This window comes from Prinia subflava, chromosome 20 (genome assembly GCF_021018805.1).
Source record: "Prinia subflava isolate CZ2003 ecotype Zambia chromosome 20, Cam_Psub_1.2, whole genome shotgun sequence".
Classification (NCBI taxonomy): Eukaryota; Metazoa; Chordata; class Aves; order Passeriformes; family Cisticolidae; genus Prinia; species Prinia subflava.
In genome coordinates, this window is record NC_086266.1 from 1,475,579 (window position 1) to 1,493,572 (window position 17,994).

Sequence of the window (17,994 nt, forward strand, 5' to 3'; positions counted from 1 at the left end):
CAACAGCATTAAAGAATTTTGTCACCAGCTAAATTTGTTTGTGTAAAGCACTTCTGCAAAAAAAAAAAATCATTTTGTTGAGTCGACACTTCCAAAGAAATTGTGTTTCATCAGGAAATCCCTGACTGCTCCAAACAGAGTGATTAACCAGCCAAAGCACAAATCAGCAAACATTATTAAAAATACAATTTATAATTATTACAATCTCATAGCAAAGAAACGTCAACCAATCTTCAACTAATTATCACAAGAGAGACACTTTGTACACCCAGTTTAAGTTGAGGGGATTAATTCCAGACAAAAGTTAATCTAAGATCTCTTGCCAATGCGACATCAGTTTATCCTAGATAACAATTAGATTAATCACCCAAAGTTCTGACCTCAGGTTACGCAGTTCACTGCAGGGATGTTGAGGATCTCTCTATCTTTCCTTGCTTGTTTGATCTGTAGTAATTCTAGCAAAAACTCTTTGATTGCCCAGAGATAGCTGACATTACATTTACTGTCATCATTTTAACTTCAGAAAACCTGTGGGGAATCACATGTACCTCAGGGTACACTAATCTTTCAGACAGCAACCACATTTTTGAGCAGATCTCTCAATTTTAGCCAATTCCTCTTGTTTATGATGCTTTCCTTCATCCTGCAGTGTAGGCTTGGAGTTGACAAAGAGGATTTTTTTTGAGTGGGGTCCTTGGCATACCTGATGCACCCCTGTGGTTCTTTGCTTTATTGGACCAGACTCGGTGCAGTGTAAATTGTCCACCTCATTCTACAGATAAACCCCCTCCAACCACACCAGCTGCTAGAAAAAGTCTCTGTGGAGATTATTTTTGAGACAGAGAAGTGGTTCTATAACACCATTAACAGTTTTCTAATCGATCATTTCATAATATTTTAATGGGCTTTAAACAACACATAAAACATATATCATTTGGCATGATTACATATTACAGGAGAAAAAAATAAAATTAGTAACATCAGATTTTCCCACTTTTAAGCTGTAAAAGCTGCCTGGGACACAGCTTCTTCTGAGTAGTTTGTGAAGCCTTGGAAACGATTTTTAGATTTGCTTTCTTAATTTCTTTTTTGGTGAGGTAGAATGAAAAAATCCAAAATATTATCTCCAGCACATGTTGAGCAAAGTTTAAAACAAACTCTAATACTGTTATAAATTCCAAGATAAGTGAGCAGGCATCAGGAGAAGGTATACAAGAAACAAAGACTGGGTCTGCTATTTTATCTTCGTGAGTGTTGGAAAGTTGATGACATTATATAAAAATAAAAAGCCAACATTATTATTATAAACAAATGCAAAATGAGCTGCAAAATGAAATGGTGCAGGCTGCCAACTATTTAGTGCTTCTTGGTACTCTGAAAGTATGAAAATGCCTCCTGTTCCCTGCTGACTTGTTCTGCCAGCCATCAATACTGCATGAAACTTCCAGCAGCATTAACCCTGCCCATGAAGTGGAGACAAACAGTGAGCAAGTGGAAGGAAAAACATTCTTTTAAACACAATAAATTCTTCTGACAGCCCCAAAAATCCTCAAGCTGCAGATCACTCACCTGCACTGAAACTGAACATATCCTTGCACTGGGACAGGGACTGATACCAGAATTTACATTCATCTCCTCATTTAACTTAGCATTCCCTTGCTGTTACATTTACTGTTACACAATCACACCATGTGCAGATCCCTCCCTGTGCATTTAACCAGTAAGAGCCACATGCTCAGTTTAACCTTTTCACTTGACCTCTGAGAAAACCTCCAAGGTCCCAGCTGGGACCCTTCAGTGAAGGCACCACCTCCCCATGAAGAACTGGACTTGTGCTCAAATCTCTGCAGTGCCTCTCACAAATCTTTACAAGATAAAAACTGATAAGGAAGGGAGAATGGCTGCCATGGCCAGGAGTTTGACACTGAATTACACAAAGTCTTTTCATTAACTCATCATTAGATAAAAGAACAATTCTGAATCACTGGCTAAGATGAAGAATGCTTCCATAATGGATTTCTTCTTGTGCAGGCTTCACAATAAACTGGATCATATCAAGATTCAATGCACACCCTAAAATGGGTACAAGGTAGCACTACAGCCTTTCAAATGTAATGCAAGCATTCAGACAACAGAACAGAGATTTGGCTCTTTTAGGTGTGCCTTACCACTCTGCTAGCAGAGCTCCCTAAGGGGCTGCTAGACAAGCACCACCCCTCTTCAGAAAAGAATCTCAATTATTATATTATTCTCAATATTAAAATATTATCCACAAGTTGCTGGCTCACTGCATAGAGATTTGTCTTCTAACAAGGTGAGTCTTACAGGTACTGAGATTATACTGGTTTGTTGAGTTTTGGGGTGGGTTTTTTGGGTTGGTTGGTGTTTCTTTGTGGATTTTGGTGGGTTTTTTTAATATATCCTGCACATACAGCAGCAGTCTATAACAAAAACAAGAATGTGGGCACCTGTGGATTACACACATATGCATCCCATTTCTAGAAATACCTCTCACTAGTCAAGTAGTGTTAGGCAGTTTTGATATTTTTATTGCCTAAATAAAATTTCTAAAGCTTGATCTGATCAGAAGTGCATTCAGGGAGGACATTTAAGGACATTGTCTATACTATTTTCATTAAGCTGTCAGCTTATTGTCATTTTTCCTGTGCTTTTTAGCTATTTCCTTCTTTTAGAAAGAAAGCTTAGCTTTACTCTGATGCGGTTAATTGTGGAAAATTGACAGCCGAAACATTTTTTTAAACAAAACCTGGATTCAGGGCATTGGCAGAGTGCTGTCTCCATTTCTGAACTCAAGGCTTTGCAGCAGTGGAGGAGCAGCTCGGCAGGAAGCCAAGGAATTAGCCTGGGGCTGTAGAGTGTCCTGCAAGAAACGAGCTGTGGTGTGGATTCAGAATCACCCCATCCGCTCTCCCAGTTCAACCAGTCACCTCCACATCCTCGGGCATGGCACAGCTCCAGGGGCTGCCTGCAGATGTCCAAGAAGGTGTCAGGAGGGCTCAGCACACTCGATGGAAGTGGTGTTGTGAAAGGGGAAGATTCCCACTTGTGGCACACAGTTTACTCCACGGACAGGTCCCGGCAGGATGGAATACGTGTTTGGAGGACTGAAAATGCCCCACTGATACAGGTCACATAAGGAATAAGCTAAAAGCCAAATGAGCTCTCAGGTCAGCAATGAAAACAGCCTAAAATCTTTGTGACATCTTAACAAAAGAGATGCCCAGAGCTCAAACTGCAAGGTCAACAGCGTTGTGGCCACTTCAAACAATCAAGCTGGACCCCGGGAATGTAAAGAGACAGAAGAATGATGCTCACTGCTGCCTAAAGGTCAAAGCATTTACAGGATATTGTGTTCCAGAACCAGACCAGGTCTGTCCCTCACTGTGTCCAATCACAAAAGGTATTGAGCAGTTCACTTTGCAAGGAAGTCCCCAATGCACCCTAGAATATGGGCTCAAGTGAATTGCTTCTGCTTATCTGTTTAGATATGTTTTCCCTCTGCCACATGATGAATTGAAAGAATTTTTATATTTCCACAGCAAACACATCCCCAGTTATCAATTAGGCATTCACACTCAACTCTGTCTGCAATTAGAAAAAATCATCATTTTTAAAACAGTCATTTTCAAATAGCAACATTTTCCTATATTCAGTCCAAAGAGTAATGCCTTGCATATACCCATACTGTGTCACTGAAATAGGCAGGAAAAAATCAGGATTGCTAGTGCTTAAATAAGACTTCATTTCTTCTGTTTTCGCTCAGAGGATGAGTTTGCAATATGATTTCAGGAAATACAGCTGATAAATTAAACAACTAGTACTACTTCCTTTCTCTTTTAAGCCTTTCCAATTCCTCAAGTACCTACTGTGTGCTCTTTCCTCCTTTCATCTCCAAAAGCAAAATCTCTATGATTCATTTTCATACATGTTAAAATGCTTTAGAGCTTAAGATAAAACATTAAGTAGATGGTGTCTGGACAAAAATTAACATTGCAATTGAAGGCAGAGTGAAGTCAGTTACTGCATTCCCCTAAGAGAGCAGATAAGCAGCTGCATTAAGATAAGTTATAGTCTGTTCATACAAGCAAAAGAAATTAAAGATTTGTACAGAAATCTTGCTTAAACATTTGGTTTCTTCAAATGAAGACTTCAGAGAGACTTAAGCTACACAAGCAACTTTCTCAGAGGGAATTGCTCAGATCCATTTTGAGTTATTATTCCTCCACAACCAAATACACAAATCAAAAACACTTCCACAAATAAACAGAAGCTATTACAGTAAGGTCTGGGCAAAATCTGTGCTAGAAGCCCACACTACTTTGATTTTCCTAATTTTAATTGTTGTAATCTACTTAAAAACCATCTGACTTCTTTTGAACTAGGGCTCAGATCACATAAAGAAATAGGATTCTATTGAAGACTCATTACAAAGCGAGCCACTTGTAAATCTTTAGAAGAGCTTTTGAAATCTTGGCCAGGGACATTTGAAATGCAGCTGCTCTTCATCACTTGTCATTTCATGAGGTCATTAGATTGAAAATTACCCGTATTAACATGGTGTTTATTTATTTATTAATTTCTAAAAAGATTGATAAGAGGCAAGGACAAGTTACATTAGTCTGAACAAACTTACCCGTGCGCCCTTCTCTGGAAAACATTTGCATCCTGCACTGCAGTCACGGCCCCCACATGGCCCACTGTAGGACTTCTTTCCACCCTAAAAAAAGAAAAGAAATTTTAAAAAATTGAATTTCATCACTATTTGTTAGCTGAAGATCTTCTTTAATTAAAACACTTGGTTTCAACACTTTTCATCTACATTGCCTTTGTTGTGTGAATTTGCAAGGATGTAATTGGAAAAATGTAATTAAATTTAGTTTCTCCACAACTGGGTCCTTTTTAGAATCACCAAATGAACACAAAAAGTTGGGTTACAAATTTTTTGAGGACAACTGAATTTCCACAAGTTGGTGCTCTTCTGCAAGGTGCAGAGTGCTTCCTAGGGCTCTCAGACCCATAAAACTAGATGCTTTGAGATACTCAGTACACTATTGGACTAGGATGATGATAATAATAATAATAATAATAATAATAATAATAATAATAATAATAATAATAATAATAATAATAATAATAGGTTACTGCCACATGTGCCTCAGCCATTCTGCATAAATGAGTATCTTTACAGCAATGGAATTATCAAGACAAATTTAATTTTAGGAACTTTGGGTTTTGTTCCCCCTCTCTAAGGAAACTTTCACTGTCCAGCACGTTCAGGTACAGTCCCTAGGCTCTGAAATTCTGAAAGGAATAAACGTTTAAGCTTCTCATATCAAGGTGATCAAACTAAATGCCAAAACAAGTTCAGACAGGAGCCAAACATTTCCTTACTAAAAGCATTCACAGGAAATCTTTTTAAAGCCTTTAAAATTTCCTGACAGTGAGGAACGTGAAAAATGAAAGACAATCCATGCAAGCTTCCCAACTTTTGAGCTTCTTTGAATCACCTTCTCAAAAGCAAGTGACTAATCTGACATCACTCGCTCAGTGTTCTGCTCAGAGGAGGAAGGATCACCATGAACTTGAGTCTGTGCATCAGCAAGGCTTTGGTAAATAAAAACTGGTGCCTGTCTTCATGGAGAGCCTGCAGAGAGGCCTTTGGGAGCTTGTTTTGAGAGTGAAGTGCACTGACACGTATTTTGCCATGCTTCTGTGCACATTTCACAGTGGAAGTAAGCAATGTGTATCTCCATTCCTGACACTTAACCTCACATTTAAACTCCTCACACACAGCTTTACGCCTCCAGCTAGTCAGGTTATGCTTTCCCAGACACTTAACCTTAAATTCTGCAGAGATTTAAACTCCCAATCAATTTTTCTCCAGCTTATTCACTGTTCCAGCAGGCATTTGCACAAACCCATGGTTCTGTCCCCTCAGACAGCTCCTAGGAGTGGGCACAGGTCCCTTTCCACAGCTCTGTACCCCCCGAGGGCACTGCCTTGCAGTAGCTGCTGTCTCACTCATCCCCTGCCTCTGGTGGCAGCCAGCTCTGTCCCGGTGGCAGAGGACTGGATAAAAATCCACAATTCCTGCCATCCCTCGGGCTCCTGCTGCTCCCAGTAAATATGGCTCCAGTCAAAATCCCACTGAAGTCAAAATCCCACTGAAGTCAAAAGAAATATTTCTCCTTAATTTATGGGAAGCTGGATAAAACTCTCACTGGGCTTTGTAAAAAACCAAAAGCATGTCCCTATCTTGTGTAAAATTTTGGTCACCGTGTAGTTCTAGGTTTCTCTTTCACAGCGTGAGGAGTCGTTTTGCTCAGTTGTGAATGAAGGCATTTGGAGAGGAAGCAAAGCAAAGCCAGCTGGCTCCAGGTGTGCATACCCTGAGTATTTCATTTAGGGGAAGTAGCTGACATCAGACACTCCAGGACTATTTAAATCACAAACAGCCATGTGCATAATATTTGTGAACACAACTCTAAAGGCTGCATATACAATCGTAGACAACAGAGTTCTCTTCAGAAATGGTTATACATTTTCTCATTCAAATATATGAATGCAAGGTCACTCAAACATTTACAGATGGTAACCTGACCATGTAAACATGAGCCTCTCACACTTGTTCAGTGCATGTATTCAAGGAAGAGATTTTTTTCCTACTGCTCTACATTTTAGATTGATAAATATGCTATTGAAAAAAAAAAGAATTAAAAAAAATCTGGTTATTAGTTATTGTGGTAAGCTCCACCATTATAAGAGTAATTAATGAAACCATTTTCATTTCATTGCATGGAAGTAGACCAAATCTTGAAAACAAAAAACCAAAAATCCCAAACTCATTACAGATGCAGTATTTGTTTCTTCAGGTTATTAATATATTTACCCCAGATTAAATTTCCAAAATCAGTGGCACGTGTCAGCTGCAGACAAGGTGGAATCTGCAAGAATCACTCTCATGAGCAGCAGAAGTCAGCAAGGTATGGCCCACAGGTATGAAGTTTACCCATCTTTTCCAGTTCATTTACAATAACTACATCAAGGTCACTCCTTCCTTTGGGGGTGGGACTCAGCAACTCATTTGCTCTCACCTAAATTTTCATCCTATTTTTAAGTGGACAATCTTCATCACATGTTATAAAAGGGCCAAAAGGCCCAAACAGCTGAAAGTCTATATAATTATAGAATATCTAAATAAAAACATATGCAGTCATCTGCTGGAACTGTCAGAACACTACCTGCTATAGTGCCAACATGATTAACTCCTTAACCTTTGTCTCTGCAGACTTCTACTCCCTTGCCCTTTGTGATCCTGAAAATAAGAGCCAGCTTGTCTGTGGATGCATCCTCACCAATTCCCTGGAGGTTTTGTCATTGACTGAAGCAAGAACAGAGCAAAGCCACTGCAAATAGCACAGTGAGACATCCCACTGCGTTTTAAGTCCTCTAGGAAAGATTTACTGCACCAGCTCTGGAAAGTACCATGCACATAGCGTGTTCTTGCTTAATTAAATCACAAAAGAAACCAGGGAGGCACTTTGTGCTCCACCCACAGAATACTTCAAAGAGTAGAATGGCAGAGAAATTGCTCTCCTTTAGGGGAAGAAGATGTCTGCTGCTATGTTTGAGTTGGTCCTTGCACAATGGGTCCTTGTTGTTAACTAATGCTTGGGCACTATAGTAGTAAACATAATTAAGAAAAAAAATCTGTTTTTTCTTTAAAAAGTAAATGTCTTTAGAGCTGTTCCTCTATCCTCTATGCTATTTCTAGTGTACTATTTCTATCTTCAGGGAGTGGGACTTATCAAGTCTCAACATGTCCTGGGATCATACAACTCTCTGCTCTTGGCTGTTAACAACTTTGCACTCTTGATTGATCATTTACCCTTTATAAGAAATGTAGAATACCACCAGGATTTCTTGTACAAGCACAAATGTCAGTGATAAATCAGTTCCTCTATGTTAAAATGAAAAAGAATGAATTATGCGTATAGTACACCCTTAAAATTGTACGTCCATCTGTGTGCACTTTTAACAAAGCAAACAAATTAAAAGCAATAAGAGCAGAATTCAGACATGTTGTTTCTCTGTAGCCCTACAACTCTGCAAAAGAAAAGTTGCATAAAAGGCCCATCCAAGCAGCAAATGCAGTCTAAATGCCCTTTGAAGTCCAAAGGCTTCCCATTTAGTCCCTAACAGAGGATATCAGTTGGCAATTAAGAATTTTCCAACACTATAAAAATATCAGAATTACAGAGAGTAAGCAATAGGTGGAAAACCATAAAAATAAATTATGTTAAAAAGCCAAGAGTATGCATTTGAGATACTATATCATCATGCAAGCAGGCTCCCATAACTAACCATGGATTTACCAAAGTAATTCCCTTCTCTAGCAATAGTTGTAGAGAGTGAAGTGACTTTGATGCTCCCACCTATCACACTGATGAAAATAACCATATGTTTCTAAACACAGCTTATCTATAAACACATTTATCTTAACATTCTCTACAAACACAGTGGTGGTCCTGGAAAGCATTTTTCAAACAAACTATCTCTGGGAAGAGACAGGGAGGGCAAAAATTTTATCTACTGGAAATACTACATTTCATACATTTTTTTCATTCCATAAGGAACAAAGGTTAGGAAAAAAGAAAACCTGAAAAATTAGTCTTTTCAGGACAAAATCAAATGGATGTTTTTGACATTGGAGAAAGAGATCTGGGCACACCTTTCAGGTTGTGCAGCAAGGCCCAGGAGCTTGGGTTTCAGCAGCATGTGAACCCAAATGCCTGCAGGCTCTGCCTGCTGACAGGGGTAAAAAAAGGCAGGCAGGCAGAGACCAGGCAGGTTTCCTACAGAAAAAACTTATTTCCCAGCATTCATCTACACCAAGAGATCCTTTGGGGCCTTTCAAGTTTTACCCCCAGCAGTATTCACAAGGAAAGTCGCTTTTTCAAACCCATGAGAGCAAATAAAACATCTGTCCATCAGTTGGAGGGGAACAAAAGCAAGTAACATCCCAAAATGCAGATACAAGTGGTAGGGGTGAGGGGGGCAAGGAAAAGCCAGAACAGCTTCAGATCAGGCAGAGAAGAAGAGGAAGGGGTTGGAGGACACAAGGCTGGGAATTCAAGACTTTAGAAATAAAACTCTTTCCACATTCTGCCCAACCCATGGAAACAGCTACAGCCAAGTCTGCTTGCTCCCTGTTCTCCCGCTGAGCATGTCTGGGTTGCTTTGAGATTTGCAGGTCCTGCACATTCTCAGGAATCCCACTCTCACCTCAAATTCAAAGAGGGGACCACGAAAAATTCACAAAGAAACAATGAAAGTGTGCTTTTCTGTGCTTCTGCTCTGTAGAGCAGCAATGGAAGAGGCTCCTGGATCTGTGAACCTGGCTGGACACCCGTGCACAACAAACACAGCACACAGTCCAGTTTTAGATGATCACTCAGGACTCTGGAGGTTCTGGTTTATCTGATGTAAAATCAACCTGCAGCTTTATTGGCACAGAATAATCCCATTTCCACCACACTTAGATACAGCACTGAAGTGCACAGCAGGATGTTGTATTTACTGTTACAGCTCTTGGTTCAGATTGATTTTCTGGGCTGCCCTTCTCATTTCACTGAGGCTTTCACGCAACCTGTCCTTTCATGGTAAAACAACCCCTTGCAGTGATTCTGCCAGTCAAGCCCTTCCCTGCAGGGCACAGCTGCTTTGCTTAAGGATTCCCCTGCAGGCAGCCCAGCAAGCACCTTGCACACTCATTACACAGCATTCTGCACACTCATCACAGAGCCCTCTGCACACTCCACAGCATTCTGCACACTCATCACAGAGCCCTCTGCACACTCACCACAGGGCACATTGCACACTCCAGAGCACTCTGCACACTCACCACAGGGCACATTGCACACTCACTACGTGGTTGAGCCATGTGAAAATTAGACAGCAACTCAAGAAACCAAAAAAGGCTGTGTTCCAAATGTTGGAGAAGATCCTGCCTTGTCGTGATAACTTCTCTTCCTAGTGGCACTGATAAAGGAGAAGCCAGAAAATATAAACTGAGGTAAACAAGCCTAAAATGGCAAAGGAAATTTAAGTAGTTCCATTGTGTAGTTCCATTAATTCACTGTTATGCTGATTTAATTTCAAGTAACACTTCTGAGCACAGAGGATGTCTATTCATCAACTGTGGATCTTGCAAACTTTTGCCAAGACAAAATGTACAATCTCCATTACGGATAATCTTACCTGTCTGGAGTGGGAAAAGACAAAAAGCCTTTATAACATTTATCTAGATTAAACAGATCAGAGGAGGTATAGCTTGATGCAGTATTTTGACAGGATGAGAGTATGTTTGCTGAGGAATAGGTACTGATTAAATCTGAGACAAAGTGTGCTGCAAACATTTCTCCCAGGAAACCAAAAATGGACAAAACATAGAACTGGCAGAATAAATGTATGATTTTATTTACAAGTATCCTATTTTGTTTTTTAAGTGTGTTTCTAGGCTACTAGGCAGAGTATGAACTTTAGAATGATATATTAGAAAACACAGAACCAAATGTCTCAGTTAGTTAGTACTGGATAAGGGAAGGAAAAACTGAGACAAAAGGAAACTATTCTTAGCAACAGCTAAAAAAACCTGAAAATACGTCTTTGGAGACATCATTATCACAACTCCTCAAGCTGAAAATAATGCAAACATCAATTTAATATTTTAATTTCCTTTTTTTCCTCCATGTAAGTAAAACTTTTTTTAGATTTTTTTGTTTCAGATATTATTTTATATGTTGGGGGGACAGAAAACAAGGCTTTTGTTTTCAGACTGTTTTCCAGATAAGAAAAGGTGTACAATTAGCATATGCAACATCAACTTTTGGATGTCCAGTTTGTCACAGAACCTGACATGAAATTTAAAGGAATATTTTTTCAGTCTTTATTAAACCATGCAAAGGAAAATCTGTCATCAGGAAGACTAAAACTAGCTACAAAATTAGATTGTGGAGTCTGATGCAATTTAGAACAGAAATGCCTACTTAATATAATTTTCAGAACTCTTTTATGCCAAAGGCATAGATCTTTATCAATAGGTGTGTGTGCCCTTGCAAGCAACTGTTTGAAATGGTGACTTGTTCAAATTTTTAACCCTCTAATCCCCTTTTACCATTGTCATACTGCCTGGAGTTCTCACTTGGGAGATGACAAAAAAGCAACTCAGAAAGTAAAAGTAGCTAAAATGAAGCCTTAACCAATTAACATTAAAAAATGGACAAGGTTAAAAAGTTATTTAATTCTGGAAGTCCAAGGAAGTGGGTTTACAGAAGTTAGTTTGTAAAATAATAAAGTCATTCTGTACGAGTACATTCATTCTGTTTAAAGCATTACCTTGCTCTGTCTGCCCTGAAACCCACTGGAGAAATAATGGACAGATGTCACCTAAACATAGAAACCAATACAACAGAGATAAAAATCACAAAATTTCACTGAAATCAACATCTTATGACCTGTTTGTGTAAATCCTCTCAAGCAGCCCCTTAGGGCTGATTCCACTCTTGTGCAGTTAGAACTGCTCAGACATGGAGGACACAGGGGGTAAAGCTTTTAATTTAAGAACCAGCTGCCACCATATTCAAAGTAAGTTTTATTAAAAAAAAAAAAGGAATTACTGCTCAGAATGGACACCATCAAATAACTCATTTGAAGCTTTCAAAATGTCCAAATGTTGCTTTGGGTTCATTAATTTCTTAGCTGTCAGGCATAGTGTGATAAGGGCTGACCTACACTACACATACAGCACCTACCCAGGAGATTAAAAATTGCTGTACATGCAATGTAGAAAACACACCACTAGAAAATTCTTCGTAATTGAATATCCAACCTTGAACATTATCACTCAGAACAGTAAACCCAACAATTCATGAAACAAAGATTAGTGCTAAAATTTACGGTCTCATTGAGCAACATGCTAGCTATGCACAGCTGTCCTTCCTGAGAAAAAGCCACCCACGCTATTTCAAACAACTTTTTTCAAGGACTTTGCCAACTTAAGCAATTTTTTTTATTTTTTTGGCCACATGCATAATAATAACATGAGAAATATAAGTCAAAAGTCTAATGGAAGAACAAACAATTCTTCTCTATACTGGGTATTAATTTCTCCTATGTGTTTTTGTGCAGCCTGTCTTATTGTACTTTCACTTACATGCTACTTAGTTCAAATTGTACTGTATGAAGAAAAGACTACTCCATTTTTTCCTTAATTGGTAAAGTGGATTCTAACTTTTACACTGGCTCCTGTTGAAAAATACCATGGTTTGTGACACGAAACAACAGATGTTCTTAAAATAACAGACTCAGATATTTCCAACTGCTCTCACTCCCAGGGAAATGCCAGGCAGGGAAAGGAACTGTTCTTTATTGGCACCGGGCCCAGCAGGGACCTGCCCTACAAAGTGCTGAGCACCCTGAGATTCAATGAGAGGAGAGCAAATCCAGGACTCTCTCAGAACCAACAGGAAATATGTGTAGTGATTAAAATCACTATTCCAGCAAGTGCCAAATGCACCTGCATCATCCATCCTGACAGGCCAGCACTGAACTGGAGCTGGCCAGTCCAAGCACTCGTTTGCATTGATGCTCCAGCTCTGTGCCCAGCAGGAGGATTTCATGGGTTTGTGCTGGCACCTTGTCTCCAAACCCTGCCACGCCATCCCTAAACTCTTCCCAATTGATTGGGAATGTGGAACGATGATTTGTGAGTAACCAGTTGTGTTATATAGAATAGACACTGGAGTTAACAGCATTTCTGGTTAGCTGCCCTCCCTCTTTCAACCACAGCTTACCCCAGAACTTTATTTTTACACCTTTTTATTTCTTCATCTGGTTAATCAAACACATTCTTCGCTGGCCTTTAATCCAACCAACTCCACTCACAAATCACCTGTGTTAATTTGCTGAAAAAAGATGTGGAGATTACCAGCAAATACAATTCAGGAAGAAAGACACGCTGGTTCCATGGTAACATGAAAGTCAATGAGCCCACCTTGAGACCTGGGAACAATGAGCCCTTTCAGGCCAGGGAGCAGAGGGGAGGCACCGCGTCTTATTGAGATGTTGGGTCCTTTCAGATTGTTTGCCAGTGAGATTTTTTTCTTAAGGAGAAAAGTCACACTGTAAATTTGCCTTGCACGAGTTTCATTTGGTTTTAGAGCCTGTTACCAAGGCTGTTGAATTCCCCTTGACCAACGCTGCCCCAAAAAGCAGCAGTGCAGATCACAATGAGAGCCAACCCCCTCGCAGCCCTGTAGCTTTGTTCAGGGATGCACAGTTGCAACACGATACACTGGGGAATTCTGATCCTACAACCATCAGAGGAAAAAAAAAACAAAGAGGAATGGCCTACAGGATAATAGTATATCCTAAAGAAGAAAATTTGGGGAGAGTTTTAGAAAAAATCAGCAAATTTAGCACAAAAAAAGAAAACCTATCCATCTGAACTGACAGAAAACTTACAGACCTGCACTGAATTTCCCAAAGCCACCTCTGCCCTAGCACAAGAACAGGCTTAGAAATACTTACATGCATTGAAATTTAGAAGAATATTTCAAGACTCCCATGGCATGGCGCTTTGAAGGGTTAAACTAGGGAGCAACACAGAGTTTAGATCTGGACAAGGGATAATTTAAATTTTAGTGCTTCATGTTTCATTTCCACTCTCAGATTCCTCTCCCTGTCTTGTCGCTCCCCATTCCGATCTCTTCAGAGGCAGCAAAGTGTGAGTGTGTGGTGGAGAGGGCCAGAAGAGCAGCAGAGAGCACTTTTCTGTCAGCACAATAAACATTTCTGATCTCCCTCACCACCTAATCAATTGATGCAGCAAAAGGGAGGCAGGAAAGCACAGTCAGGACACAGGGTAGCTCACACTTAGATGGGATTAAGTGCAATGTAAGACTGCCCTTCATAGGAGATAGGGGATGCAAGGTTTGAATTTAAGTATTCAATTCTATTTACTTCTCTCACTTTGATGGGCTCAGGTCCTCATGGGATTAGCCTTTTTCTTTGCTGGGTGCGCTGGCATGGGGGGCAAAGAATCTGACCTCACTAAAGATTTGCAAGTACTTGTGAATCCTGCATTCAGAGAGGTCAGTGGAAACTTCTGACAGGCTCCAACTGAGGCGAGATTGAGCTGGTTACCAAAATGTCCTTCTCAAGCAAATGAAAATGCCATTTTCTCTGGTGACTGAGTATTGGCTGTGTCTCAAGGGAGGATTTTGTACTGTGTGCCCAATCCAAGCTGATATTTAGACGAAGTACCTTGTGCATGCAGCAGAAATTGTAGTTTATAGATATATACACGAAACTATAGATGTAAAACTACCAAAACATTTTCCAGACAGCCCATATTTTAAAGCTATGTATAGGAATCAGTCATGAATGTAATTTTGAGAGTACCTTCATGTTTACCAGCACCAAGAGAGGATCTAAGGATTTTAAACACAGAACTCCACAAATAGAGTCTATTATAGGAAAGAAGTGGGTTACATACTCAGCTCCATGCTTCCTTTTTACTTCTTATTAGTGACCATGGAATAAAAATAATTTGCCATCTCTTGCACTTGTTACGCTGCTGCTCCCTGACATTGGGAATTTCCTCGCACTCATCTCCTGCCAAGGACAGGAAAGGGCCACAGCTACTCAGCTCTCAGTATTGGGAGGTTCAGACCCTACTCAGGGTTACCTTCTTCCCACACCATGAGAGATTTCACATTTCATTTCAATCCATACCAAAAGGGAAGGGAGCAGGGGTGTACCTGACACGTGAGAGGACTGCACAAACATGCCAAGGAAGAAGCTCCAGGGCAGCAACTGCACTCCAGCCTAGAATTTTATATAAACTCCTGCACAGAATTTTATATAAAGACTACATATGGTAGAGGAGGATATTTCCCAGCAATGCATTAGCTACTAGGCCATCAGAGTCACCATTATAAGACAGTAAATAATTATATTGAGATTGATAAACTTCCTTCCTCAGCTGTTGGAAGCTAAGCCAAGACTAAACACATTTGTACAGTGCTAGTAAACCTTCACCATTTGAATAGCTTTCCTGTTATTGTCAAATCTACAAGCAAATAATCCTTCTGACTGACCATATGGCAGAAGGACAGCAGCCCAGAGAGGCAGCAGGACGAGAGAGGAATTCCACATGTCACTGGTTTTGTAGGGGCCTCTCACAAAGCAAGGAACAGCCAGTCCTTGTAATGAAAGTTCCAAAAATGTCATTTTAAGAACAAAGTGCTCTGGCCTATAGTCCTGCTTAACACCCTCTCTTTATAAGCAGATGTTTAAAGGTCACATTATATCCTTTTATAAAGTAAATCACAATAGTAATGGTCCTTTAACTTTGATTTCACTAGGAGAGCTCTAGAATCTTACTGGCCAAACACTTGCACACAATCTTGTCTGAATATTATATGTTCCTCCCAATATTCAGGTTGGTTTTAGAAACTACTTTTTCAAAAACTCAAGACAGTCAGGGAAGGCAAGGGTGACACAGTTCAGCTGGCCCCCTTATTTCTGTCTCTGACAAAGATATATATATTTGCATGAAATCTTGGATCCAAGTTCACAGCTGATGCCAAGCAGGGATTCTGAAGTCAACACAACCAAGAACACATGTGGCCCATTTTCCTAATTCAGCCTCATGCTTGTTTTGAGTTGTTTGACATCCATATATTCAGAATAGAATATAGAAAATTATTTAGTGTATCCTCACATATCTTGGCATGGTACACTGCAGTACTGACATTGGCCAGCACAGAGCAATTAAGAATGGTCACCTTTTTTTGTACAGGACCACAGTTCCACTCATTACAAAACACGTCCCCATGATGTAATGGGTCACTTCAATCTACACAAGGCCAAACAATCTCTCAGTATTATTTATCTGAACAACTCCCCAGAGCTGCTATACATAAGCCCCTTTAAATTTAGTAACTACGAGCAGAGACAAATTTATCTCTTAACAGATCTAAATAACGTAGTGAATGCATGAGGCTGGCATTAGTACAGCTCAGCAAAACACCAAAATAGACTGAGAGGGAGCATCCACAGCCCGGGCACTGTGAGCCTCCCCTCCCTGCTCCCAGGCTCAGGGGAAACTGCTAGGATGGTACAGACACAAAAAAGCAAGAGCCAGAACACAAAAATGTTCGATTTTCCACATACCTAATGTCTAAAATGTTAAAACGTACTCATTTCTCATGTGGCTTAAGCCAGACTAGAGGAGGTACATTTCTTCAGTCATTCTGTACAACACTGACCACCAACCTATGGCCCACATACGTTGAACTGCATTTGTAAGATCTAATTGAATATAAAATTATCAGCATCAATCATTTTGTATTCAGAGGTATTTTTCAAAAGCTGCAGTTTCCTTTTTTCACATCCCTCTTTAAAGGTCAGAATGAAAAGGAAAGAAATAATTCATACTAAAAAGGAAAAATAAATTGCACCTAGTTTGGAAAAAGAAACACTTAGGTCTTGATCTTGTCAGGTTCCTAGGAGTGCAAAGGTAACCTACATGGTCTAAGGATTTTCATGTCAGATTAGACATGTAAGAGCTGTGTGAATAATTCTACTTTGACAGCAACAGAACTGTCTTCTTAACTGACCTATTGAAAATGGAAGTGTTCAAATCACCCTCTGCTTTTACTTTGATTCCAAAAATAAGAGCAGAAGTACCCACCTAAATTTTAAGAAGAAAAATTGAACAGGACTAAAAAAAAGCTCCATATTGGCAATAATATTTTGATAACATCCAAGTGTCAAGGCTTTAACATATGCTGGGCTGGCCTGAATGTGAATTCTGATTTTCTCATTGGATTTCTCCCTTGTTCAGGAAGAACTCTTGCTGCTGGGAGGAGACGGACAAGACTTCTGACCCCTGCTCCTGCACTTGCTTAAAAGGGAGGGCAAAGGTCACACAGAAGGAAAAAGGTTTTAAGCTTTCAGTGTAAGGGCAGATGTAGGCTGGAATTTAGCTGGAGGGAGGGAAAAGAGACAGGAAAGAAAAAAAAAAAATCATTCAATCTGCTCACAGCTCTTCCACAAATGCTGAGTTATATGAAACTCATTTGCAAGGCTTTAAGGATTAAAGCTCCTGCTGAAATACTGTATTGGCACTTGCAGTAAAAATAAATAAAATAGCTTTTCCATTCCCATAAACACCTATTGCACCTCTCTAGCTAGCCTAACTCCCACGTCCACCCACCTTACTGCTGCCAAAAGTGCTGCACAGTTTTCACTGATTCCCCAGGACACAGACTTCCTTTTGACCTTCAGATCTTCAGTCAAGTTCATCTTTTATCATTCTTCCTCTAGATAAGCAGATGCATCTCCCTAAGAGACAAGACTCTGCTGCTCCCTCTTTTCCCCTATGAGTAGGACTGCTAGAAATTTGCTGCTGTAGTTTGCAACTATTGCTGAACTTTCAATACTTCTTAAAAAAATTAACAGAAGATGCCCAGTAGTTAGAGATGCAGGATCAGAAAACTTTTCCTAGGGTTTGTCAAAAGAGGAAGGCAGGACTAAAAGGTGCCTCTGTGCTTCTGGTGTGAGTTCACATGAACCCTTCACTGCCCTCACAGTGTGCAGGAGCTGCAGCTCAGTGTCCTGTCCTGCAGCAGGTAGGATGGCTCTTCACAGAATCATCACTGACACACAATATCAGGAGCTTTTTTTTCCTAGTCCCACTCACCACTAAAGAGGAGAGAGACAACAAACTGCTTTTGGCAACTCTCCAAGCTCCATTAACTGAGATGCACAGCATATGGAATTTAAGCTGGCCCTCCAAAATAGTGGTCAAAAAGAAAGTTCCTTCTTATTCACCTGGAAGATATGTGCTGAGTTTCTGTATTTATAAATAATTGTGGTGGCTTAAAACATGAAGCAGCTGTTTGG

At 40.0% G+C, this 17,994-nt stretch overlaps 1 protein-coding gene across 1 annotated transcript in view; it reads right to left on the reverse strand.

The window, feature by feature from the left end:
• The window catches only part of COL4A6 (collagen type IV alpha 6 chain), an 88,803-nt gene that overhangs the window by 57,213 nt on the left and 13,596 nt on the right, over nt 1-17,994 (reverse strand). The window contains exon 3 of the mRNA XM_063416882.1: nt 4,655-4,738. Within this exon, the coding sequence (XP_063272952.1) occupies nt 4,655-4,738 (84 nt within the window). The remainder of the gene's footprint in view (nt 1-4,654; nt 4,739-17,994) is intronic.